This window comes from Pristis pectinata, chromosome 38 (genome assembly GCF_009764475.1).
Source record: "Pristis pectinata isolate sPriPec2 chromosome 38, sPriPec2.1.pri, whole genome shotgun sequence".
Taxonomy (NCBI): Eukaryota; Metazoa; Chordata; class Chondrichthyes; order Rhinopristiformes; family Pristidae; genus Pristis; species Pristis pectinata.
In genome coordinates, this window is record NC_067441.1 from 7,805,722 (window position 1) to 7,832,764 (window position 27,043).

General features: G+C 52.0%; 1 protein-coding gene across 1 annotated transcript in view; it reads right to left on the bottom strand.

Annotated features, from left to right (window-relative positions):
* Nucleotides 1-3,084: 3,084 nt before the first annotated feature.
* LOC127586934 (autophagy-related protein 2 homolog A-like) overlaps nt 3,085-27,043 on the bottom strand; it is a 180,832-nt gene continuing 156,873 nt past the window's right edge. The window contains 4 exon segments of the mRNA XM_052044963.1: nt 3,085-7,863; nt 20,032-20,184; nt 21,932-22,086; nt 25,346-25,467. Of these exon segments, the coding sequence (XP_051900923.1) occupies nt 7,627-7,863; nt 20,032-20,184; nt 21,932-22,086; nt 25,346-25,467 (667 nt within the window). The 3' untranslated portion in view covers nt 3,085-7,626.

The window sequence follows — 27,043 nt, forward strand, 5'->3', positions numbered from 1 at the left end:
ACTCAGGGAAGAACAAACAAGAGCTATGATCATAGTCGTTTGTGGGTCTTGGCTGTATGCTAATGGCTGCCGTATTCCTTGCAATAGTGGCCACAGGCATAGTGGTGCAGCTGCTGCGTCTCGACCTCTGACAGTGTGTGTGTGTGTGTGTGTGTGTGTGTGTGTGTGTGTGTGTGTGTGTGTGTGTGTGTGTGTGTGTGTGTGTGTGTGTGTGTGTGTGTGTGTGTGTGTCTGGAGTTTGCACGCTCTCCCTGTGACACTGCATGGGTTTCCCCCGGGTGCTCCGGTTCCTCCCACATCCCAACGATGTGCTGGGTCGGTGGGTTCATTGCCCCCAGTGTGGGGGTGAGGGGTAGAACCTGGGGGGAGTTGAGGGGAAGGTGGGGAGAGTAACATGGGATCGGTGTGAATGGGTTGTTGATGGTTGGCATGGACTCACAAGACAAAGGAGCAGAAGTAGGCCATTCGGCCCGAAGGGCCTGTTTCCGTGCTGTACCTTTCTTGGTGAAAGACAGATTACAGGGATGGGAATTCTCAGTTCCCTGGTCAGACTGGAGAAGCTGGGGTTGTACTCCTGGGAGCAGAGGGTGTTGAGAGAAGGTCTGATAGGGACAATAGAGAATAGAGAGCAGGGTCAGACAGGTAGAAGCTGCTCTCATCAGCAGGCCGTTCATGAACTGGGGAGACGGATTAAAAGCCTTGTGGGGAAGGAGCCGGGAATGGGATGGATGGGATCCGTTTACGAGGTGAATAATCAGGATTATTCTACAGGTACAGGTCACCTGTAAAGTTGCAAAAAGGTGAGAAGTCCCCACTGGCTGGTCCCAGGACTCAAGGGATAATTGACCGGTTAATCTAACCGATGAAGGAGCAGGTTTAAGAGACTTCGTGACCTCCTCTGGTCCAATGTTTCCCAATGGAAATCCTTTTTGCCCAGGTTCTGCCCTGTTTAACTCCAGATAAGTGGAATTCTTTCCCGAATGCTAAGCTAACAGAAGAATTTCTAAACCCCGATCCTTTGCAACACTGAGTCATCGATTCATAGAGAGATACTGCACAGAAACAGGCCCTTCAGCCCAACAAGTCTCTGCTGACCATCAACTACCCATTCGCATTAATCCTATTTTCCCCCCACATTCCTGTCAAGCACCGCCCCCCTTCCCCCAGATTCTACCCCCACCCACACAATTAACCCACCGACCCCGCATGTCGGTATGTGGGAGGGAACTGGAGCACCTGAGCGGGGGTGGGAACCCATGGAGTCACAGGGAGAAGGTGCAAACTCCGCGCGCGCGCGCGCACACACACACTCACTCGCGCACAGCGTCGGAGGTCAGGATTGAACCCAGGTCTCTGGAGCCGGGAGGCAGCGGCTCTACCTGCTGTGCCACTCTCTCTAGCCTAAGGAAACACAGAGTTGCACAACTGACTTGAAAATACATCGCCGTTGCTTCATCACCACTGGGTCCAAACCCTGGGGCTCCCTCCCCAACAGCACCGTGGGAGCACCTTGCCCAGAAGGAACACAGCGGTTCAAGGCGGCGGCTCATCCCGCCCCCCCCCCCCCACCCCACCCACCATCTCGAGGGGGCAGTTGGGGATGGGCAATAAATGCTGGCATTGTCACCAACTGCCAGATACACTAACAATTCCCCCCCACAGATGCTGCTCGACCCGCTGAGATCTTTCAACAGATTGTCACACTATTAAAGTCCCCATTGCCACAACGAGCCGCTAATCCATCACAGAGGCTCTCTCAAACGAAGTTTCCTACCCCACGTTCTGCATCACATTGTTCCTGTGAGCATTCCAAGCTTTCCCCTCAGTGGGACTCACCACAGTACTGGCTGCTGGGCTCGATCACCGAGATATCAGACCCCAGCCTCGCCCATCTCCAGGTCTGGGCACCAGCTCTCTGTCCCTCACGAGCCGTGAGACACGGTTCACCAAGGCTGATGCTGGCATTGAGGGAGTGCCTCAGGGTCAGGGGCGCCGTCATCAGGGTGAGACGTTAAACCATGGCTCGTATAGTGAAGCACGTCAAGGGGAGTTCTTGCCAGTGTTCTGAGCCAGTAATTATTACCATTGACATTTATGGGATTGTTCTGTGCACAAATTAAGATTCATAGAGTCATATAGCACAGAAACAGGCCCTTTGGCCCAACTTGTCCATGTGGATCAAGTTATTTATCTAAGCTAATCCCATTTGCCTGCGTTTGGCCCATATTCCTCTAAACCTTTCCTGTCCATGTACCTGTCTAAAGGTCTTTTAAATGGTGTAATGGTACCCACCTCTACCACTTCCTCTGGCAGCTCGTTCCACACACCCACCACCCTCTGTGTGAAAAACTTGCTCCTTTGGTCCCCTTTAATCTTTCCCCTCTCACTTTAAACCTGCACCCTCTAGTTTTAGACTCCCCTACCCAGGGGGGTGGGGGGTTGGAAGAAGACTGACCATCGACCTTATCGATGCCCCTCATGAATTTATAAACCTCCATAAGTTCACCCCTCGGCCTCCTTCGCTCCAGGGAAAACAGCCCCAGCCTATCCAGTCTCTCCTCAAGCCCTCCAGTCCTGGCAACATCCTTGTGAAACTTTTCTCGAGCTTAATCACACCCTTCCTGTAGTGGGGCGACCAGAACTGCACACAATACTCCAAGTGTGGTCTTACCAATGTTTTGGTGTCCGAGGTCCCAATTAGATTCTGTAGTTCCTATACTACAGCAGTCACTGCACTTCAGTGGGTATGCAGTACCTGGAACATCTAGACGGCAAGAAAGGTGAGATAAAAACACACTTCTTTTTAAGAGGATGATGCCTCCTTCCAAGTTGAAAGTAACCAGGGCAATTCGGGCCTTCCCTGAGGAATTACATCTCCGGATCACATTCCTTGAGGGAGATCTGCAGCAGAATGGGAGAGGATAGCGGGGGAGAGGGGCAGACTGGAGAGGGACGTAGGAGGACCTGTGGTACAGTGTTAACCGAACTAGGGATGGTCCAAGAGTCCAGGAGAACATCACTCCCAATACCACTCCTGTCAAGAACCTTGCAATGTAATTCAAAGAAAGCCTTTTTTTTAAATAATTGCACTTAAACATCTTTTTATTATTACACGTTGGGTTTTTTTTTGTACAAGTATATGAACATGGATTAACACTCATTTCACCGTTGGATTGGGACAGGAAGGAGAGAAATCTCACACATACACACACTCACTCACACACGCAGCCAGCTGGTGGTGTGCAACAGCTAAGACACTTTGCGACCTCGCACCAGTACACACTGCCCAGTTGATAGATTGAAAGGAAGGAGCTGTATGCTTTCCCCCCGCAGCCCTCCCATCTCTCCACCCATACTTGCCGGGGGACAGACACCACATGGCCAGTAACACCTTGCCCAAATGGCTATTAGCTTTAAAAGACACCAGCTATTCAACCACACCCAGCATCACACCTGCTCCTGGTCTCCCTGGATGCCATAACTCACTGTTCCCAGTGACGAGGAGGTGCCCAGTAACAGGTCTCTGTTCTGGGTAATGGGTGCTCCCCTGGGTTGAGAGAGCCCAGCGTGGCACAGACCAGGGCTGGGATACTGTTCGGGTGTGATGTGTGTGTGTGATGTGCCTAATCTAAAGGAGGGCGCACTGACGTGCCTTTGTTGTGACCTGTTAACACTATCAACGTTTCCTTGGGGGCGGTCAACACGCAGCAGTCAATCTGACTTGGGGACGCCAACAGGGGGCCCACTTGGGACCACACCACGCCTCTCAGCGACAGGACACCCCTCTGTGCTGAAATTGGAAACACACCTTGGACGGATGTCGCCCCAGCTCCTGGCCCCTTGTCTACGTGTGGCAGTCGTGGGCGTACGGGCAGTTTATACAAACTCTGCAGCTGCTGTCTGCTCCCTTTGCTCTGCCGTGCCCAATACAAGGGCAACCTGGTACTGGAAGCAGCAGCGCAGAGACCAGAAACTGCACCTTCATCTGGTCACACCATCCTGATGGGGAGGTATCCAAACCCACCCTCTGTCAGCCCCTGATACCCCACCCTAACCTGTCACCCCGACACTCCACCCGAAACTGTCACCATGAGACCCCACCCTCTGTCTCACCCTGTGACCCCACCCTAACCCGTCACCCCGCTGACTGATGCCCTGCCCTCAAACCCACACCTAACCACAGATGGGTGAACTACAAACTTTGCTCCACATGGGCGTCAGGACTAACAGTTGGCGAAACGATCATAAGATCCTTGCCATCTGGGTCAAGTTCCTCTGTGACACCTTCCTTCCGCCCCCCCCCCCCCCCCCACCAGCCTCTGCCACAGCCCCAACCCCTGCCAAAAATCCAACGTTTGTTACAGCCATCTCCCCTCCCCACCCCTCCGGGGCCAAGTCCTGTTAGAAGTGGCACTGCAGAGCTACCTCTGGGTGGGAGAGCTCAACTGTACTGCGACAAGGTTACATGCGACACTCCCGTTACAGGCTTGGAGGAGAAAGCTAACTGAGGGGGAACAGCGTACACAGAAACTATAATAATTACAGCAGCTCACTGCTCAACCACCCACAATGCTTTAAGGAGCTGAATTCGTGAAGCAGTGTCACCACCAACATTAAATCTTAAAAATGTAATTTTTCTCTCATTTTTTTTCTCAATTAAAAATCTTAACACTTATCTCTCAGGTCTGCAATATAAATGAACTCACCCCAAAAAAGTTCATCAGCAAGTCTAAATCATTCTTGTCTTGTTCCTCACTAAATATCGTCCTGGATTCCATGGCGATAATGTACAAATTAATAAAAATAATAGCAGTTTACAAGAAGCCAACTTCCTGGCTGTTCAAAAACAAATATTTTTAAACATCTCATAGCATGTCGGGTATATTTCTTATAGAATCATTCCTCTCCCCTTTGCCAGAGTTATCTTGATCGGAAGGACTCAGATGGTGTCTCGACCACCAAAGCTCGCTGTTGTATGGTGTGGTGAAGAGTTCCGAGATGTTCCACAGGGAACAAAGAGGGGTGGACGAGTGAAAGGACAGATGGCCAGCAGTCAGAGCAACAAGCTAAGTGGTGTCTTTGAGGCAGAGAGGAGGCTGAGAGGTGGGTGGATGGGGGGTGGGGTGGGGGTGGGGGGGCGGTGGTGGGGATGTGTGCGAAAACCTGAGGAGCATAGAGACCCCAGCTTCGTGGGGCAGGGCCAGGGACGGGGAAAGCCTCAGAGGGACATGAGGATGAATGTCTTAAATGTGTTGCTGGCCTGGGAGCCAAGACACGATGGGCGAAGGGAGCTTGGGTGCAGCCTGTCGAAGCTGGATGAACCTCCAGACCAAACCTGGACTAACGACCCTCCTCCCACCTCCCCCCCCAACCCCACCACCTTCCTTACTAGATGGACGGTTAGCTGCTCTCTGTGACCCGGTGTCAGCGGCCTGCCAGGAACACGCATTCCCCACGCATTCCCCTGCTCCTCTTCCTCCAGCTGCTCGATGCGGGATTGCCATCACGTCCTGGGACCCCCATGGCTCGGGTGTGGGGAAGCCCGGCTTGGCTGGGCTTCTGTGGCTCTGTAGAGAGTGCCGGGTTCAGCTTGGGGACCCTGTATCCCCTGCCCCCCACTCCTGTGACACCAGTTCCCCAGCGCCCACTCCCTCCCGGTCTTCCCGTTCTGGACCGCGAGAATTCATCCCGATCTTACCTACCAGAGGGGCACAGGATGCCCCCCACTGGGGCAGCAAACTGGGATGATTGTCCTGCCCAGTGCACTGATCTGGGCACTGACACACCTCCGCTGCTTGTGTCAGTCAGATCTCGGTCGATATTGCCCCCTTCCCTCTCAGATTCCTTTAAAATGGGCTTCAGGCCGAGCTGTCAGTTTTCGAGGATCAACTAGGGCAGTAGTACTCCCTTACACCTCCCCCACCACCCCTCGTATTCCCCCAGGGACACATGAGCCGTCATGGCGCCAGTCTTCCTGAAGTTCAGAAGATGAGCAACAGCTCCCGACACCTCTCTCCCTCCCAACTTGGCAGCAATAATGCAGAGCGAAGCAGCCAGCCAGCCTGCGTGGCTCCGTGCCCCAGTGCAGCGAGGGTGCTGGTCAACAGAGAGACCTGCAATCCCTTGTAACCCAGGTGTGGAGGGAGGGGCAGCACAGAGATGCAGCCACTCCCGAGGCGACTGGCTCTGGTTTCACCCAGAGCTTTGGCAGGGGGGGCGCAGAGAGTCCCAATGCGAGACTGTAACAGGCTCCCACTTTTTGCCGTCAAGTTCCACCCAGAGGAGTTTACCTTTTCCTTTGAGGCAGGTGAGTGGGGAGAGGAAGAGGAGACGGTGGGATTGTGCGTGGCGCAGAGACGCAGATCTAACCAGTCCCAAGATTCCACGGCCTTCTCTCCTGCATCACACCCAAGCCCCAAACTCTGGAGTGGAAATTCTGGACGACGCCACTTACAGCTTACCTGGACACTGGATATCCTCAGGGATACAGGCAATGGCTTCATGTCCCGGTTTCAACTGGATGTCTCCCTGATCGGGAGGCACATTAAGTAATCTGAGTCCTACTGGCAAGCAGTGTTTTCATGAAGACACACGGGAGACTGCAGACGCCGGAATCTGGAGCAACAAACAAACTGCTGGAGGAACTCAGCAGGTCGGGAGGATGGAGCTGTCGACATTTCAGGCCGAGGCAGGGTTTCGACCCGAAACGTCGACAGTTCCTTTCCCTGCCGCAGATGCTGCTCGACCCGCTGAGTACTCCAGCAGATTGTTTGCTGCCTGACGTTAAAGGAGTGATCGAGAGTACCAAAGACTGCTGCAGGGGTCTGCCACTGGCCCTTGGCAGGGACACCGTCACTCTGCCTGCCATCCCATTAGCCACGTTCCCTCTGCAGCTACTGTCAAGCTCGAGTGCTCGGGACGAAAAGTCAGCGGCAGGGGAGACCTTCAGCCAGGGGTCACAGAAACCATTCACCACTGCCCCCCCCACGTCCTCCCCTTCCCCCATGGAAAGATATGTTCCCGAACTCCCTGCAGGAGAGATCAGGGGCGGGAGGTGCAGAGAGACACACACACCTTCGCCGGAAAAGTATCCCATTCCCCCCTCACACCCAACACCGGAGACAAGGCCAATCAACTCGTCAATAAACGTCACCTGATAATGATCAATTCTCGGAAATTAGAACGAGCTTTTATTAATTTATTTATTTTCTACCCACACCGCCCGCCCCTCCCTCACCCCGAGCACGGATGCTGGGGGAGGTGGGGCTGAAGATACCCCAAGTCTTTTAGCTCCTCTCCCACTTGGCTCCCAACGTACCCTAGCACACACTCACACACTCCCGGGGGGATGGGGGGGGGGGGGGGGTGGTTGAACAAGGGTCTGTGCACTTCCGGGGCGCAGGTGGCGTGCCGAGGGTGGGGAAGATCCTGTCCCGCTCTCCCAACCTCGCTGCGCACGCCCCCACGCCACGAGTTACTTCCCCGCAAAGAGCTTCCTGTTCTCCGTCTGCCTTTGCTGCCAACTTACAACGTAGAAGCTAATGGCACTTTTCTTTCGCCCGACAGCAATAACTTGTTGCTTCAGAGAACAGAAGGACGGGGAGAAGAGTTGGCGGAGCTGGTGGGCTACTCCTGAGCCTCGTCCGTGCGCCACTTCAAGCTTTCCTCCTTCCGAGCGTCGGGCTTGATCTGGTTCCGCATGCCGCCGAGGAGGTTGGAGGTGGCCTCTGAGGCCACGATGAGCGGCTTGACCACGGTGGGCGGGATTTGCCTCAGGACCCCACCCACGGCTCCCGTGATGCCCTTCTGCTCGTGCCCCCTCGTGGCCACGTCGCAGATGGTCTGGGCCGTGTCGATGACGCCCTGGAACGAGAGGATGATGGCACTGGTCAGCGGGTCGGGCCCTTTGCTGGCTCCTCCAGCCCCTTTCTTTAGACTGTGGCTTTGCTCAAGCAAACGGGAGTGGGAGTAGGCCACTCGGCCCCTCAAACCTGCCCCTGCCGTTCAATATGTTCATGGCTGATTCATACAGGCCCCTCTGCCCAACTCGTCCAAGATGCCCATCTAAGCTGGTCCCATTTGCCTGCGTTTGGTCCATATCCCTCTAAATCTTTCCTATCAGTGTACCTGTCCAAATGGCTTTTAAGCTCTGGCCAAGATCTCTGTGCAAGTTCCCCACAGCCCTCAATCCCCTGACCTTTCACACATTTATCTACCGCCACCTGAAGTACCTCTGATGAACCGGCCTTCACAACGTTCTGAGGCAGAGTTCCAGAGATCTGCCACCCTCTGGGAGAAGTCCATACAAACCTCATTTTGTAACTAATTCAAAACACCCCCTAATTTTGCAACTGCAGCCCCCTCGTTCGAGACGCTCCCACTGGTGGAGACGTCTGCAAACCTACCCTGTCAGATCCCCTCCGGATCTTAAATATTTAAGGTAATTGGTCTGTTATTGTCGCATCTACCGAAATTCAATGAAAAACTTTGTTTTGTGTGCTGTCACGAGGTCACAAGACAAAGGAGCAGAAGTAGGCCATTCGGCCCATTGAGTCTGCTCCGTAGGCTAAACTAAAACTATTCCTATCTAGCCCCAATTTCCGGCATTATCCCCATATCCCTTGATACCTTGACTACTCAGATACCTATCAATCTCCTCCTTAAATGCCCCCAGTGATTGGGCCTCCACAGCCGTACATGGCAACGAATTCCACAAATCCACAACCCTCTGGCTAAAGAAATTTCTCCTCAACTCTGTTTTAAACCTGTACCCTCTAAGACTGTGCCCTCTAGTCCTGGACTCACCCACCAAGGGAAACAGCTTAGTCACATCTACTCTGTCCAGTCCTTTCAACATTCTAAATGTTTCTATGAGGTCCCCTCTCATTCTTCTGTACTCCAGTGAGTACAGTCCAAGAGCCGACAAATGCTCATCATATGTAAGCCCTTTCATTCTGGGAATCGTCCTCGTAAATCTCTTCTGAACCCTCTCCAACATCAGCACATCCTTCCTAAGATGTGGGGCCCAAAACTGCACACAATCCAGACTGATCATTCCATACACAAGTGCATCGAGGTAGAACAAAAGGAAAAGCAGTAACTGAATATAGAACATCGAACATTACAGCACAGGACAGGCCCTTCGGCCCACAATGTTGTGCCGACATTTTATCCTGCTCTAAGATCTATCTAACCCTTCCCTCCCACATAGCCCTCCATTTCTCTATCATTCATGTGTCTATCTAAGTGTCCCAAATGTATCTGCCCCCACAACCTCTGCCGGCAGTGCGTTCCACGCACCCACCGCTCTCTGTGTAAAAAAAAACTTACCCCTGACATCCCCCTTATACCTTCCTCCAATCACCTTAAAATTATGCCCCCTTGTGTGAGCCATTGTCGCCCTGGGAAAAAGTCTCTGACTGTCCACTCGATCTATGCCTCTTATCATCTTGTACACCTCTATCGTCACCTCTCATCCTCCTCTCCAAAGAGAAAAGCCCGAGCTCGCTCAACCTACAGTTAGTGTTACAGTTACACAGAAAGTGCAGTACAGGTAGACAATAAGGGGCAAAATGTGATAGATTGAGAGATCAAGAGTCACCCCTCATTCTTCTAAGCTCCGAAGAATACATACCCAAACCATTTAGCCTCTTGATAGGACAAGGTAAGACATCTTTATTAGTCACATATACATCGGAACACTGTGAAATGCATCTTTTTGCGTAGAATGTTCTGGGGGCAGCCTGCAAGTGTCGCCACGCTTCCAGTGCCGACATGGCATGCCCACAACTTCCTAACCCATATGTCTTTGGAATGTGGGAGGAAACCAGAGCACCCGGAGGAAACCACGCAGCAACGGGGAGAACGTACAAACTCCTTACAGACAGCGGCGGGAATTGAACCTGGGTCGCCAGCGCTGTAAAAGCGTTATGCTCACCGCTACACTACCATGCCCTCTCATCCCAGGAGTTAGCACGGTGAACCTCTTTTGGACTACCTGCAATGCTACTCCCTTGGATATGGGGACCATCCATCTCCATAATCCCTGTGTATTCTTGCAAACAGTTACCTTTCCCTCAATGTCAACATTGACGTCAGGAAAGGGGGCAGTGTACATGTACCTGTCTACATCAACGGTGCTAAGGTCGAGAGGGTTGAGAGCTTCAAGTTCCTGGGAGGGAACATCACCAATAGTTGTCCTGGTCAAATCACGTAGACACCACGGCCAAGAAAGCTCACCAGTGCCTCTACTTCCTCAGGAAGCTAAAGAAATTTGGTATGTCCCCTTTGACACTCACCAACTTTTATTGATGCACCGTAGAAAGCATCCTATCTGGATGTATCATGGCGTGGTATGGCAACTGCTCTGCCCAGGACTGCAAGAAACTGCAGAGAGTTGTGGACACAGCCCAGTGCGTCACCGAAACCAGCCTCCCCTCCTTGGACTCTGTTCTTACCTCTCGCTGCCTTGGCAAAGCAGCCAGCATAATCAAAGACCCCACCCACCCGGGTCATTCTCTCTTCTCCCCTCTTCCATCAGGCAAAAGATACAGGAGCCTGAGGGCACGTACCACCGGGCTCAAGGACAGCTTCTACCCCACGGTGATAAGACTATTGAACGGTTCCCTTATACGATGAGATGGACTCTGACCTCACGATCTACTTTGTTGTGACCTTGCAAATATTGCACTGCACTTTCTCTGTAGCTGTGACACTTTACTCTGTACTGTTATTGTTTTTACCTGTACTACCTCAATGCACTCTGTACTAACTCAATGTAACTGCACTGTGGAATGAATTGACCTGAAAAAACTTGTACAAGTGACAATAATAAACCAACACCACTGTAGCTGTTACCCCAGCTGTATAATTCCCATTTCTTGGTGCTATGTCATTGAATGAAGATGAGGTATTGATGGATAGACATTCAGACAGACTGCCCTTGATAGCAGAACGGGCCCACAGGGCCAGAAGGTTTCTTTATACCCCTGTATTTCTGAGTCCAGATGAAAATACAACAAGGCATCCAATACAGAAGTAGAATTATCAGTGTAAGGGAAGCAGACACTGGATAGCACTGGAGGAACATTGAATTCTCCCACTATAGATAATCCCCTCCCCACCATGCTTCTTCCCTATCCTTGCCTCTTTTTTTCTACCTTTTTTCCTTTCTCTCCTTAACCTTGACCCGTCCCCCGGTGGATCTGCTCTCCCCTCCTCCCCCGCACCTGCCTATCACTATCTCTTACCTGCATCCACCTATCACCACCCTGTGCCCACCCCGCCTCCCCTCTTTTGTCCACCTATCACTGCTCTGCTTTTCCCTCCTTTACATTGGGCTTCCCCTTTCCCTATCTTCAGTCCTGACCCCGAAACGTTGACCGCCTGCTTTTCTCCACAGATGCTGCCTGGCCCGCTGAGTTCCTCTGGCACCATCGTGTTTTTCCTCTGAATTCCAGCATCTGCGGTCCTTTGCTTCTCTTTCACTGGATAACACTCGATGTCTGATTCAGGATGACAGGTTAGAGCTCAACCAACCTCCACCTTCAACGGTTTTTGGATGTAAGATTTGCTCCTCGTGTGGGGGAGTTCTCCCTGACATCACCAACGGTGTCAGCTTATAATATTAAGGCACGCCACCAAGTCGTTTCTCCGACGTAATCCAAGCCTTTCAGTCTAAACGTCATTCATCAATCTGCACTCCACCCCCTTTAAGGTCAATATATCCTCACTGAAGAGAGATCCTTGATACAGTTACGGGCTGGAATCTTTTTCCTTCCCTTCTGCGTTTGGTTGGAGCCTTTTCTCCAGAGATTTGACCCCCAATCCCGGAGTCAGTACAGTGGGATTGTTGGTGATACCATCCTCTGGCTGAGACGTTAACCGGACAGGCATGGTTAGCGTAACGCTACTACAGCAGGTTCAATTCCGGCCGCTGTCTGCAAGAAGTTTGTACATTCTCCCTGTGTCTGCGTGAGTTTCCTCCCACATTCCAAAGACATACGGGTTAGGAAGTTGTGGGCGTGCTACGTTGGCGCCGGAAGCGGGCTGCCCCCAGAGCACTCTGCACCAAAGATGCGTTCCACTGTGTGTTTTGATGTACATGAGACTAATAAAGGTATCTTATTTTAAAAATGTGAACATCATTAACATCATTGGGATGAACCTTCTCCTTTGGGTACGGTGGGGGGGGGGGGCACACGTGCTGTCCACCCCCTTTTGAGGCAAAAGTGTCCTGACCAGAAGGGCTAATGGTGGCCAGTCCACCATCTTGTTTTTCCCCTTGGCATGTTGACCAGTGGTGAGAGGTAGGTAGGTCCCTTTGGTAAGGGTGACCCTTGGCTCCTTGTCATGGGTCCAGTCTCCAGTCTGGAGACCAGACCACATTCCAGCTCACCACTCTTGTTCCCATACTGCCGGCTTTTGGGAAAAGCTTCACAGATGTTAATCTGAGACCCCCCCCTACTCCCCCTGCCTGCCCTCACGAACCAGTGAGGCAGCAACACTAACTGCAGTTGGTGTTAAGTGCCTCACAGGTTCGATCCCGACCTCCGGCGCTGTCTGTTTTTGGAGTTTGCATGTTCTCTCTGTGACCGCATGGGTTTCCTCCCCCAGGTTGCTCCGGTTTCCTCCCACGTCCCAAAGACATGGCTCCCCCAAGAACACTCCATGCAAAGGTACATTTCACTGTGTGCTTCGATGTACACGTAACTAACAAAGATACCTTATCAGTTGGCCACTGTAAGTGTGTAGGTGGCTAGTGGGAGAATCCGTGGGGAGTTAATAGGCATGTGAGAAAGACTGGGATACTGGGAAACAAGTTGGGGAGGGGGGCGCAGGGGCCACAAGAAATTCTGCGGATGCTGGAATCTGGAGCAACACACACAAAGTGCTGGAGGAACTCAGCAGGTCAGGCAGCATCCGTGAAGGGAAATAAATAGTTGATGTTTCGGGTCAAGACCCTTCTTCAGGACTGGAAAGGAAGAGGGCAGAAGCCAGAATGTGGGGGGAGGGAGAGGAGCACACACAGGCAGGGGAGAGGTGAGTTCAGGTGAGAGGGGGAAGGTAGGTGGGTTGGGGGGGGGGGGGGGAGCGGGGAGAAGATGTAATAAACTGAGAGGTGATAGGTAGAAGAGGCAAAAGGGCTGAAGGAGGAGGAATCCGGTAGGAGAGGGCAGTGGACCATGGGATAAAGGATGGAGGAGGGGAGAGGAGGAGATGGGCAGGTCATCAAGGCGGGGGACGGGAGCCACAGGAATAAGAGAAAGGAGTTGGGGGGTGGTGAGGGGTTACCAGAAGTTAGAGAAATCGATGTTGAGGCCGTCAGGTTGGAGACTCCCAAGGCGGAATATGAGGTGTTGTTCCTCCAACCTGCGAGTGGCCTCAACGTGGCAGTAGAGGAGGCCGTGGACAGACATGTCAGTATGGGAGTGGGATGCGGAATTGAAGTGGTTGGCCACCAGGAGGTCCTGGCTGTTGCGGCGGATGCTCCGAAGGCGCTCGACGAAGTGGTCACCCGATCTGCGTCGGGTCTACTGCTTTTGTCGAGCTGCAACATCACCTCGCGGCTCTTGAACTCAATACCCTGACTAATGAAGGCCGACACACCTTCTTTCTGTGTCAGAAGGAAATCGATAGTATGTAAAATGTGAAATATTTCACAGTGAAATGCGTCTTCTTATGTTACTAAGAATGTGCTGGGGGCCAACCCGCAAGTGTCGCCACTCTTCCGGTTCCTCATGGAGAGCTCATTCAGAAAGTCCGGAGGCATGGGATCCAGGGAAACTTGGCTGTGTGGATTCAGAATTGGCTCACCCATAGAAGACAAGAGGGTGGTGGTAGATGGAGTGTATTCTGCCTGGAGGTCGGTGACCAGTGGTGTTCCACAGGAATCCGTTCTGGGACCCCTGCTCTTTGTGATTTTTATAAATTACTTGGATGAGGGTGTGGAAGGGCGGGTTAGTAAGTTTGCAGATGACACGAAGGTTGGTGGTGTTGTGGATAGTGTAGTAGGTTGCTGTAGGTCACAACAGGACATTGATAGGATGCAGAGCTGGGCTGTGAAGTGGCAGATGGAGTTCAACCCGGAAAAGTGTGAAGTGATGCACTTTGGAAGATCGAAGTTGAAGGCAGAATACAAGGTTAATGGCAGGGCTCTTAGCAGTGTGGTGGAACAGAGGGATCTTGGGGTCCACATCCATAGATACCTCAAGGTTGCTGTGCAGTTTGACAGGGTTGTTAAGAAGGCGTATGGTGTGTTGGCCTTCATTAGTCAGGGTATTGAGTTCAAGAGCCATGAGGTGACATTGCAGCTCGATAAAACTCTGGTCAGATCACACTTGGAGTATTCAGTTCTGGTCACCTCATTATAGAAAGGATGTGGAAGCTTTAGAGAGGGTGCAGAGGAGATTTACCAGGATGCTGTCTGGATTGGAGAGCATGTCTTATGAGGATAGGTTGAGCGAGCTCGGGCTTTTCTCTTTGGAGAGGAGGAGGATGAGAGGGGACTTGATAGAGGTGTACAAGATGATAAGAGGCATAGATCGAGTGGACAGTCAGAGACTTTTTCCCAGGGTGACAATGGCTAACACGAGGGGGCATAATTTTAAGGTGATTGGAGGATGGTATAAGGGGGATGTCAGGATTAAGTTTTTTTTTTACACAGAGAGTGGTGGGTGCGTGGAACGCACTTCCGGCAGAGGTGGTGGGGGCAGATACATTAGAGACACTTAGACAGGCACATGAATGATAGAAAGATAGGGGGCTATGTGGGAGGGAAGGGTTAGATAGATCTTAGAGCAGGATAAAATGTTGGCAGAACATCGTGGGCTGAAGGGCCTGTACTGTGCTGCAGTGTTCTGTGTTGTATGTTCTATACCAATCCCATTTACCGACCTGCAGCTTTCTATGTCTTGGTGTTTCCAGTCCTGATCTATATATTTCTGCAATGCTGTGGAAGTCTCTGCTTCCTCCACACCCTCAGGCAGCGTGCTCCTGATTCTAACCATGCTTGGGGGAAGAAATCTTCATCAATGCCCTCTACCTCGCCTACATCTTATCAAACCTACGCCCCTTGGGTTTGTCCCTTCTCTGCCTCGGTAAAGCAGCCAATGTAATCAGAGACCCCACCCACCTGGGATATTCTCTCTTCTCCCCCCTCCCATCGGGCAGAAGATACAAAAGCTTGAGAGCACGTACCACCAGGCTCAAGGACAGCTTCTAACCTGCTGTTATAAGACTCTTGAACGCTCCCCTACTACAATAAGATGAACTTTTAACCTCACAATCTATCTCGTTGTGACCTTGCACCTTACTGTCTGCCTGCACTGCACTTTCTCTGTAACTGTAACACTATATTCTGCATCCTGTTATTGTTTTCCTTTGTACTGATGTGATGAAATGATCTGTATGGACAGCATGCAAAACAAAGTTTTTCACTGTACCTCGGTATATGTGACAATAACAAATCGATTTACCAAATTACACCATTTGTTGAACAAGGGTGTAATGTTTGCAACTTTCCAGCCTCCACACATCACCCCAGAAACCACAGATGTTTGGAAGATTGTGGCCAATTCCTCCCTCACTTCCCTCAACAACCTGAGATGCTTTGCATTTGGACCGGGTAATTTATCCAGTGCAGTTTGAAGTGGATAAACATAACGAGAATGGCTCCTGTGATGAGGATCATCACAGAGCAAAAGAGCCTGGGACTTTTTGGAGAGGAGAAGGTTGAGGGGTGGATCGGACAGAAGGATATAAAATGATGAGGGTTCTCGACAGAATGGATAGCGGAAGGCTGTTCCTGTTGGTAGAGGCGTCACATATTAAATCAAGGGGAAAAGAACTAACAGTAACAGGCAGAAAGATCTTTCCATGGAGGGTGTGGACGGAATTTGAAAGTGCCTGCAGACGTGGTGAGGCAGGTTCCATGGCCTTCCAAAGGGAATAAACATAGGGTTTATTATTGTCACATGTACCGAGACACAGTGAAAGGCTTTGTTTTGCAAGCCATCCAGGCAGATAATTTCATAAGCCATGACGTTGAGGTAGGAAAAATAGAAAGCAGAATATAGTAGCTGCAGTTACAGAGAAAGTGCAGTGCAGGTAGACAAAGAAGGCCACGATGAGGTCTGTAAGGAGCTTGGGGTTGTTGCAAGTGAATTGCTCTGCTAGGGAGGCAGCACAAACATGATGGGCTGAATGGCCTGTGCTCTCTGTGATTCAATGAGTATCATTCCTGGTGGGCCCCACCTCGGTACTTTTCCTGTCTGTGTGCTTCAGAACGGTTATGAATTCTCTCTGCTGCCTTTCCCTGTGCCTCACCTTCACCTTGCACTTCCTTTCTCACTTCTCCTCTGGATACTCCATTACGTCCAGTTCCCCCGTAACCCTGAACCCAATCAGCCTGGCACCGACCCCGTGTCCTTTCCTGCTGATCTATTTTGTTCTCTGTCGCTGTGATCACTTCCTGGCAGACTGCAAGGAGGTCCTGCCGGTTTGAACAGAGCAGTGCCAATGACGAAGCCAATGACCTCATAGGATCGTACAGCGGACACCTTGGACTCTTGTCTTTACTTCTCACTGCCTCAGTGAAGCAGCCAGCATAATCAAAGACCCCACCCACCCAGGTCATTCTCTCTTCTCTCCTCTTCCACCGGGTAGAAGATACAGGAGCCTGAGGGCACGTACCACCAGGCTCAAGGACAGCTTCTACCCCACTGTGATAAGACTATTGAACGGTTCCCTTATACGATGAGCTGGACTCTGACCTCATGCTCTACTTTGTTGTGACCTTGCACCTTATTGCACTGCACTTTCTCTGTAGCTGTGACACTTTACTCTGTACTGTTATTGTTTTTACCTGTACTACATCAATGCACTCTGTACTAACCCAATGTAACCACACTGTGTGATGAATTGACCTGTACGATCGGTATGCAAGACAAGTTTTTCACTGTACCTCAGTACAAGTGACAATAATAAACCAATACCAATACCAAGCACACAAACAGGCCCTTTGGCCCACCTTGTCCATGTCGACCTTGACGCCCATCTACACTGAACCCATTTGCCCGCACTCGGTCCATATCCTTGCCTATCTGAGTACCTGTCTAAACGCTGTAATTGTACCTGTCTCCACCACCTCCTCTGGCAGCTCGTTCCAGATACCCACCACCCTCTGTGTGAAAAACTTGCCCCTCAGATCCCCTTTAATTCTTTCCCCTCATACCTGTGCCCTCCAGTTCTGGACTCACCTACCCTGGGAAAAAAGACTATCTACCCTATCTCTGCCCCTCATAATTTTAGAAACCTCTATAAGCCCTCCATTCTGAACAACAGCCTAGTGAGTCTCTTCCGCACCTTCTCTATTGCCACCGTATCTTTCCTCTAGTGTGGTGACCTCCTTAGGAATTAACATCTGCCTTTAACACTGCATCTAATAAGTGGCAGGGTACGCAGGTTCGAAAACAAAGAACAGTACAGCACAGGAACAGGCCCTTCAGCCCATGATGTTGTGCTAAATTAATTAAGCTAATGACACCTAATCCCTTCTGCCTGCACATGACCCATATCCCTCCATTCATGTGCCTATCTCAGAGCCTCTTAAACCCCTCTATCGTATCTGCCTCCACCCCAACCCCTGGCAGTGCATTCCAGGCACCCTCCGCTCCCTGTGTAAAAATTTTGCCCGCACATCTTTGAACTTTCCCCCTCTCACCTTAAACGAATGCCCTCCAGTATCAGACATTTCGACCCTGGGATAAAGATACCAGCTGTTTACTCTATCTATGCCTCCCATAATTTTATAAACTTCTGTCAGGTCTCCCCTCAGCCTCCGCTACTCCAGAGAAAACAACCCACATTTGTCCAACCTCTCCTTATAGCTCATGCCCTCTGATCCAGGCAGCATCCTAATGAACCTCTTCTGCACCCTCTCCAAAGCCTCCACACCCTTCCTGTAATGGGACAACCAGAATGCAATACGCCAGATGCTGTCTGATCAGAGTTTTATAAAGCTGCAACATAACTTCCTGACTCGAACTCAGTGCCTAGACTAATAAAGGCAAGTGTGCCGTACGCCTTCCTTACCACCCTATCAACCTGTGCAGCTACTTTCAGGGAGCTGTGGACTTGGATCCCTAGATCCCTCTGTACATCAACACTGTTAAGGGTCCTGCCATTAACTGTGTAACTTCCATTTACGTTTGATCTCCCAAAGTGCGACACCTCACACTTGGCTGGATTAAACTCCACCTGCCATTTCTCTGCCCATATCTGCAACTGATCTATATCTCGCTGTATCTTTTGGCATCGTTGTACACTGTCCACAACACCACCAATCTTTGAGTCATCAGCAAATGTATTAACCCACCCATCGACATTTTCATCCAAGGCATTTATAACATGGAACAGTTATACCATGCAGTTTCCAGAATCAATGCCTATGACTATTTTGACTTAGTTGTGCTGATAGAAACAAAGTTAATGCATCTTATTAAAAATAATTTTTTTAGTAACAGAAATTTTCCATATTTCCCAATGACATAGAGGACCACTTGGCCCATTAAGTCTATGCTGGTTCTCACAGCAAACACCTTCATTCTCGTTCTCCCATTTACTTCTCTGCAACCCACTCTCGCTCCATTAACAACCCACCGATTCCCCCACACACTGGGGGGGGGGGAGGAATTTACGGCTGCCACTTAACTCACCGACCTGCACGTCATTGGGACGTGGGGGGGAATCTGGAGCACCCGGGGGAAACCCACGTGGTCACGGGGACAACGTGCAAACTCCACACACACACACACACACACACACACACACACACACACACACACACAGTGTGCCGGAGGTCGGGATTGAACCACTGGAGCTTCAAGGCAGCTGCTCTGAAAACACGCACCATCAGGCTCAAAGACAGCTTCTATCCCGCTGTTATAAGACTCCTGAACAGACCTCCTGTACGATAAAAGATGAGCTCTTGACCTCACAGTCTACCTTGTCATGGCCCTTGCACCTTACTGTCTGCCTGCACTGCACTTTCTCTGTAACTGTGACACTTTACTCTGCATTCTGTTATTGCTTTTCCCTTCTACTACCTTGCACTGTGTAATGAAATGATCTGTATGGATGGCATGCAGAACAAGGTTTTTCACTGGACCTCGGTACATGTGACAATAATAAACCAATTCCAATTCTTCAGCCCATGGAGACAGTGCTGGCTCTCAGAGGAAGCCCATACACTCGCTTACTTCCCAGAAATAATCATTTTTTTCTAAAAGGAGAAAAAAAATCACTCCTGAACTAAAAATAAAAAACAAAAAAAAATCAAGCTCCACTTATCCTCTCCATAAATCTGTCTGTTTTCCCCCACTGTCACTATGGGATCCGGTTCTAAGTTCTCACCCCTCTTGGTCGAAACTTCTCTCCTGAGCTCCCTACTGGATGTATGACTGGGCCTCTTACATCAATGCCCCTCATATGGTTGTCCCCACACACCATTCCTCCAGACAAGTCCTCTCTCTCTCTCTCTCTCTCTCTCACAAAAGAGACCCAATGTCCTTTCCATAACTTTTTCACTTCTGCTATCATAGCTGGAGACACAAGAGACTGCAGATAATGGAATATTGGATATCTACAAGGGTACAGCCAAGTCCTAGTTACAACTGGATGTCTCTCTGATCGGGAGATGCATTAACCAATCCAACTGGCAAGAAGTGCTGACGTTAAGGAGACAACAGAGACTGCGGATGCTGGAATCTGGGAGCAGGAAACAAGATGCTGGAGGAATTCAGCGGGTCGGGCAGCATCTGTGGAAGGAAATGACCAGTCGACGTTTCGGGCCGAGAGCCTTTGTCTGGTCTTGAACTGAAACGTCGACTGTTCATTTCCCTCCACAGATGCTGCCTGACCCGCTGAGTTCCTCCAGCAGTGATTTTTTTTGCTGCTGTCATTGTTGCCATAGAGACAAGAGCATAATTCTCAGGAGATGAACACACACACACACACACACACACACGCTACCTCTCGGACGGTGTCGTAAGCTTTGGCAACTCCTTCGCGAAGGTCCGCTGGCTGTTGTACTCTCCTGTACTTCTTCAGGTACTTCTGGTCCATGATCGCCTTGGTTACCGGTGGCGTCGGAGACAAGATGTCGTACACGGTCTCCGCGGTGGCCTGTGGAGAGAGGAGCTGCTTTAAGAGGCTGCAGTGTGGGAGCTGTGACTCTCCCCCATCAGTCTGGGGTTTGGCCCAAACCTGGACCCACAGAACAAAGGATCTGTTGTGTGGGCAGGGCTGAGGAACCAAGCGCCATGTAATCACAGCCACTCCCAGCACCGTACACCTTCTATCAGGTCTCCCCTCAGCCTCCGACACTCCAGAGAAAACAACCCAAGTTTGTTCGACCTCTCCTTATAGCTCATGCCCTCTAATCCAGGCAGCATCCTGGTGAACCTCTTCTGCACCCTCTCCAAAGGCACCACATCCTTCCTGGAATGGGGCGACCAGAACTGCATACAATACTCCAAGTCCATGTCAACCATTTCATTCTCCCCACATTCCCTCTCCCTGAAACAGCCGCTTTTTGCTTCCCCTCTCCTACCCTTTCATCACGTTTGCTGCCCTGCCAATATTTTACTCTTGTCGGAGGACCCCGTGTACGGACTCGATGCCGCGTTCCCCATCACACAGTGGAGGCTACGCACTGACAGAAATTGTCCTTCAGCAGCTGTAGAGCACTTTTGGGTCCTGAGGTAGTGGAAATTCTCTCTCTCTGCATCCTTTATCCGACCTGCCAACCTTATGTTCCCTCTCCAACAGAATTACCTCTTTAATCCCATCCCCTTGCCCCAGATGTCAGTGTTTTCAGATGTTTGACCTCCTCCCTTTTGAAAACTGGTTTCACTGTTAATTCCAGCTGGACTTTCTACAGTCACTTAAGTAATCTTCCGTCAACTCCTTTGGCATCAAACTTAAATGGATTCACTTCACATACTCATTGGCCAATGCCAGCAGTCGATTCCAACTCGTCAATCTAAATCTCTTCTCAATTTGACCTCTCTCAACCATTCAACGAGGCAACCCCAGTCTCTCGCCTCTCCTCGCCTGAAGCCTCTCTGACCTCAGACCTCGCCTCCGGTAAATGTAGCCAATTGACACAGGGCAAGCTCATGGAAACAGACTCCTATCCGGACCGCATCGCAGCTTGGTACAGCAACTGCTCTGCCCAGGACCGCAAGAAACGGCAGAGAGTTGTGGACACAGCCCAGTCCGTCACACAAACCAGCCTCCCCTCCGTTGACTCGAAAGCAGCCGACATAATTAAAGACCCTTCCCCGCCCCGGACATTCTCTCTTTTCCCCCTCCCATCAGGCAGAAGATACAAAAGCTTGATAGCATGGACCACCAGGCTCAAGGACAGCTTCTATCCTGCTGTTATTAGACTCCTGAACACTAAAGGATGAACTCTTGATCTCCCAACCCACCTTGTCGTGGCCCTTGCACTTTATTTGTCTGCCTAAACTGCACTTTCTCTGTAACTGTAACACTTTATTCTGCATTCTGTTTTCCATTTTACTACCTTGAGATACTTATGTACGGAATGATCTGTCCGGATGGCACGCAGACACAAGCTTGGTACGTGTCACAATAACAAACCCATACCAGGCACCAGATGATGGGTTCAGGTGCTGTTGACTAAGGGCAAAAGGTTGGATGGAAGAGAGCGATTGGCCAGGGGAAAGGAGTGTGGGGATAGAGAGGAGCTCTCTCAGAGAGGCAATGCAGGGACGTGGGAGGGAATACAGAAAGGGGATTGACGGCTTCTGAGCTATCTCTATGCAACATGAGAGGTATCAAGTACTCCCAAGCAGATGGAATGGATCAAGCATCGGTGGCTTAGCTGCCTCAAGCGCCGCCTTACCTGAATGGCTTGCACCAGCCGGTTACTCAGCTCCAAGGCTGCGGAGGCAGTGGAGGTTCCGAAGGACGCGGCGCCCCGCTGGAGCCCGCGGATAATCCGCCCGTCCTTGCGGTACTGTTCGATGGGCAGCCAGAATAGATCCCTGAGGCCGTGAACTGGGAAAGGAGAGACCGTTGTTACGTACAACTGATGCAGGGGAGAAACGAGTAGCCACAACAACCGATTTAGCAGAGTAATACGACGCAAGCCCTTGGGCCCATCGAGTCCCTGCCAACCATCACCACCCATTTACATCGATCCCATTTTATTCTCCCCACATTCCCATCAACTCCCCCCAGATTCTACCCCTCACCCACACGAGGGGGACGATTTAAGCGGCCAATTAACCCACCGACCCCACACGTTGTTGGGATGTGGGAGGAAACCGGAGCACCCGGGGGAAACCCACGTGGTCACAGGGAGAATGTGCAAACTGCACACATGTGCACAAACACACACACACAGAGGCAGCGCCGGAGGTCAGGATCGAACCTGGGTCTCCGGAGCTGTGAAGCAGTTGCTCTACCCACTACACCACTTGTACAGCCCCGACTTGGCAGAGGAGGAGGCTCATTTTGCCTGTGCCAGCTCTTTGTAAAGCTGATCTGACCACTCATAATCCTCAGCTCTTTCCCAGAGTTATTTTGGACAGAATGTGAGATGTTTATGGAGCTGAGTTTTCCACTGATGGCTCAGAGTGAGCACATCAGACTGAAGCATAGACCTGGGGAATGGAAATCTTCCCAATTCAGGAACCCCGTGCCAACACCAAATTCTAGCAGGACTGCTACAATAGAAATTAGGTAGAGAGTGAAGCTCCCTCGACACTGTCCCATCACACACTCCCAGGGCATGGATCAGACACAGAGTAAAGCTCACTCGACACTGTCCCAGCACACATTCCCAGAGCATGGATTAGACACAGAGTAAAGCTCACTCGACACTGTCCTGTCACACTCTCAGGACAGAGACAGCACAGGTCAGACACAGAGTAAAGCTCACTCTACACTGTCCCGTCACGCACTCCAAGGGCAGGCCCAATGTGGGTTAGATACAGCGTAAAATTGTCTCTACACTGTCCCTTATACTGTAACAAGATGATTCTAATGCCAGCCTTCCCAGGAGTAATCATAATGAGACCATTTTCATGACCAACTTGGCAGAGGAGGGAGCGGGAATGAGCTGTGGGCACCCGTCCTCTGTCAGCCGTGGTCGTCTGCAGCTCCCGGCTGCCGGCCATTTTAATCCCCCTCCCCATTCCCACACTGACCTGACTGTCCTCGGCCTCCTCCACTGCCAGAATGAAGCTAAGTACAACCTAGAGGAACAGCACCTCATATTCCGCCTGGGTAGGCTACAAACTGACGGCATGAACACTGAATTCTCCAACTTCTGGTAACCTGCTCCCCCTCTGTCCCTTTTCTCCCTCCTCCTGATCCACCCCAGTCCCTCCTGCACCCACCCCAGCCCCCATCACCCACATACCCCTCCCACTGGGTCCCCTCCCCCCCACTGTTCCCATCTCCGCGCCCCACCTCCCATATTTGGTTCCATGCTCCACCTATCAGATCCCACCACCTGCAGCCCTCTGTCACCTCCACCCATCACCTCCCAGCCCCCGACGCCACTCCCACCCTCCCCTCCCCCATCTGCCCATCGCCCCCTCCTCACCTACAGTTTGTTGTTGTAGATTCAGTCTGCTGGACCTTGACCCATGCACTAATGGCTCTGTCTCCCCTGCCTAAACCAGCCCTGGGTCTAGTCCACCTCCATCGAACCTCCCCGCAACCTTCCCCGCTCCAAGGAGAACAACTCCAGCTTCTCCAGTCCAACCCTGGAGCCGCAATCCCTCATGCCCTGGCACCGATCCATTGAGGACATCTACAGGAGGCGATGTCTCTGGAAGGTGGCATCCATCATTAGGGACCCCCACCATCCGGGCCGTGCCCTCTTCTCCATTTCATTGGAGAATGAAGAATTCCCTCTTCTCCAGGCAGGAGGTACAGGAGCCTGAAGACCCCACACCTCACGGTTCAACAACAGCTTCTTCCCCACTGCCGTAGGATCTTTCGGTAATACAGCATGGAAACAGGCCCTTCAGCCCCACTGGTCCAAGGCCAACCGTGGTCCTGTCTACACTCGTCCCGTTTGCCCGTGTTTGGCACACATCCCTCTCAACCTTCCCAACGTGTACCTGTCCAAATGTAGACGACGTTATTGCACCTGCCCCACCGTCTCCGGCAGCTTGTTCCACATACGCACCACCCCTGCAAGAAGACGTTGCCCCTAAGGTCCCTTTAAGTCTTTTCCCTCTCTCTCTCTCTTAGTCTTGCACTAGTGTTTTGTTTAGTTTCTGGTTTATTTTGCATGTGTTAATTTAAGCTTATGTTAAGCTTGTCATCGTCTTGTAATGTACTGTGGTGCTGCTGCAGAAGGCTAGTCTTCATGGCATCTATACCCTGGGTACGTCTGCCTATGACAACGATAGACCCCCACACTCTTTCCGGGATCTCCATTCACATCCTTCGTGAAGTGCAGGGTCCGGAAGCAGCACAGTGCTCCAGCTGCGGCCAATGTGCGTTTTACGTAGCTTCAACGTAACCTCCCTGGTTTTCTACCCTCTGACCCTGTTTATGAATCCCAGGATCCCAGCTATTTTACCGACTGCTCCCGTAACATGCCCTGCTACTTTCAAGCATGACTCTGCCCTTGCAGTAATATCCCACTCACTCCCGACCCTCCACTCCTGAAGACACTCACCGTTGCCCCTCTAATGAGGCTGAGGTGCCAGTAGCCCTCAGGAGGCCAGTCAAGAGACCCTACCCACCTCAGATATTCTCCCTTCTCCCCTCTCCCATCGGGCAGAAGATGCAGAAGCCTGAGAGCACGTCCCACCAGGCTCGAGGACAGCTTCTATCCCGCTGTTATAAGACTCTTGAACGGTCCCCTAGTCCGATAAGGTGAACTCACAATCTACCTCGTTTGGACCTTGCACCTTATTGTCTGCCTGCGCTGCACTTTCTCTGTAACTGTAACACTATATTCTGCATTGTGTTATTGCTTTTCCCTTATACTACCTCGATGTAGTGATGTGATGAAATGATCTGTATGGATGGCATGCAGAACACGTTTTTTCACTGTACCTCGGTATATGTGACAGTAATAAACCAATTAAATTTGATTCAAGAGCACAGCCAGTTGCCAGAATCATTGCTGGGATCAGTCAGGTCACAGCATTGACAAATAGGAGCCTCTTGCTCCCTCAATTAGCAGGACACAAGGACCAACAGAAGGATGGGGGAAGAGTGCTCAGGGACGCTATTAGCTCACAGGGTGTCATGACTGAACCATCTCTGCTGAGCACCTGCTACTTACACAGCTGTACCACTGAGTGCATGGGCCCCACGCCTCCGAGAATGCCTGGCAGCTGGTTCTTCCTGATATCGTTCAGCCACTCACTCAAGGCATAGTTGATCACCTTGTCCACCCCCAGCAGCCTGAGAGACGGAGAGACATCGGCAGTTATTTTACAGACAAGGAGTGTTGATCCCATTAAGTGGGAGGTAGGGTGGGACTTAGAACAAAGTCTTAGTTTAAAACAAAGTCTTTTTAAACAGAGCCTCCAAGAACCATGTAAAATAGAACTCATGATCCAAACTATGGCAAAGTCTCCCGATAAAAGCAGGATTAATTTCCAGCAAGGGAGACACAAGAGACTGCAGATGCTGGAATCTGGAGCAACACACAACCCGCTGGAGGAGCTCAGCGGGTCGAGCAGCGTCTGTGGTGGTGGGGGAGGGAATTGTCAGCATTTGGGGTCGAAACCCTTCATCAGGACTGCGAGGGGAGATGGCCGGTGTAGAGAGGGGGGGAGTGGTGAGACAGGAGCCCGAGATGGACTGGGGAGGGGTGAAAGATGACAGGCAGGTTGTGCCAGGTAGGGGAGGGGGATGGGAGATAGGGGCAGGTGGGTGGTAGATGGAGGGCAGAGGGGGAGAGAAGAGTGGGGGGTGAGGAGGGGGGGGAAGGAGAGGGGGGAAGGAGAGGGGGGGAAGAGGGGGGGGAAGGGGGGGGAAGGGGGGGGAAGGAGGGGGGGAAGGGGGGGGGAAGGAGAGGGGGGGGAAGGAGAGGGGGGGGAAGGAGAGGGGGGGGAGAGGGGGGAAGGAGAGGGGGGGAAGGAGAGGGGGGGAAGGAGAGGGGGGAAGGAGAGGGGGGGAAGGAGGGGGGGGGAAGGAGGGGGGGGGAAGGAGGGGGGGGAAGGAGGGGGGGGAAGGAGGGGGGGAAGGAGGGGGGGAAGGAGGGGGGGAAGGGGGGGGAAGGAGGGGGGGGAAGGAGGGGGGGGAAGGAGGGGGGGGAAGGAGGGGGGGGAAGGAGGGGGGGGGAAGGAGGGGGGGGGAAGGAGGGGGGGGAAGGAGGGGGGGGAAGGAGGGGGGGAAGGAGGGGGGGAAGGGGGGGGGAAGGAGGGGGAAGGAGGGGGGAAGGAGGGGGGGAAGGAGAGGGGGAAGGAGAGGGGGGGAAGGAGAGGGGGGGAAGGAGAGGGGGGGAAGGAGAGGGGGGGAAGGAGAGGGGGGGAAGGAGAGGGGGGGGAAGGAGGGGGGGGAAGGAGGGGGGGGAAGGAGGGGGGGAAGGAGGGGTGGGAAGGAGGGGGGGGAAGGAGGGGGGGGAAGGAGGGGGGGGAAGGAGGGGGGGGGAAGGAGGGGGGGGAAGGAGGGGGGGGAAGGAGGGGGGGGAAGGAGGGGGGGAAGGAGAGGGGGGAGAAGGGGGGGAGAAGGGGGGAGACAGAGGGAGGGAGAAATGAGAGGCAGATGGAGCAAGGTGGGGGTAGAGAAGGGTGAAAGCTGGAGGGAGATGAGCAGGAACACAAAGGGCTGCCAGTGCTGGGCTCTGATATGTAAAGGAGGTGAGAGCGGGAACCATTAGGGGAGAGGTGCATGGCAGATGGAACCAGAGACAGATTTTGGTGGGGGGGGTGGGGGGGGGCAGAGCTGGGGGAAGCCTGAGGGTGAACTGTGTGAGTGGTGGGTGGATGGACCCAGGAGGGAGAGGGGGATGAAGATGGGCGATGGGGGGGCT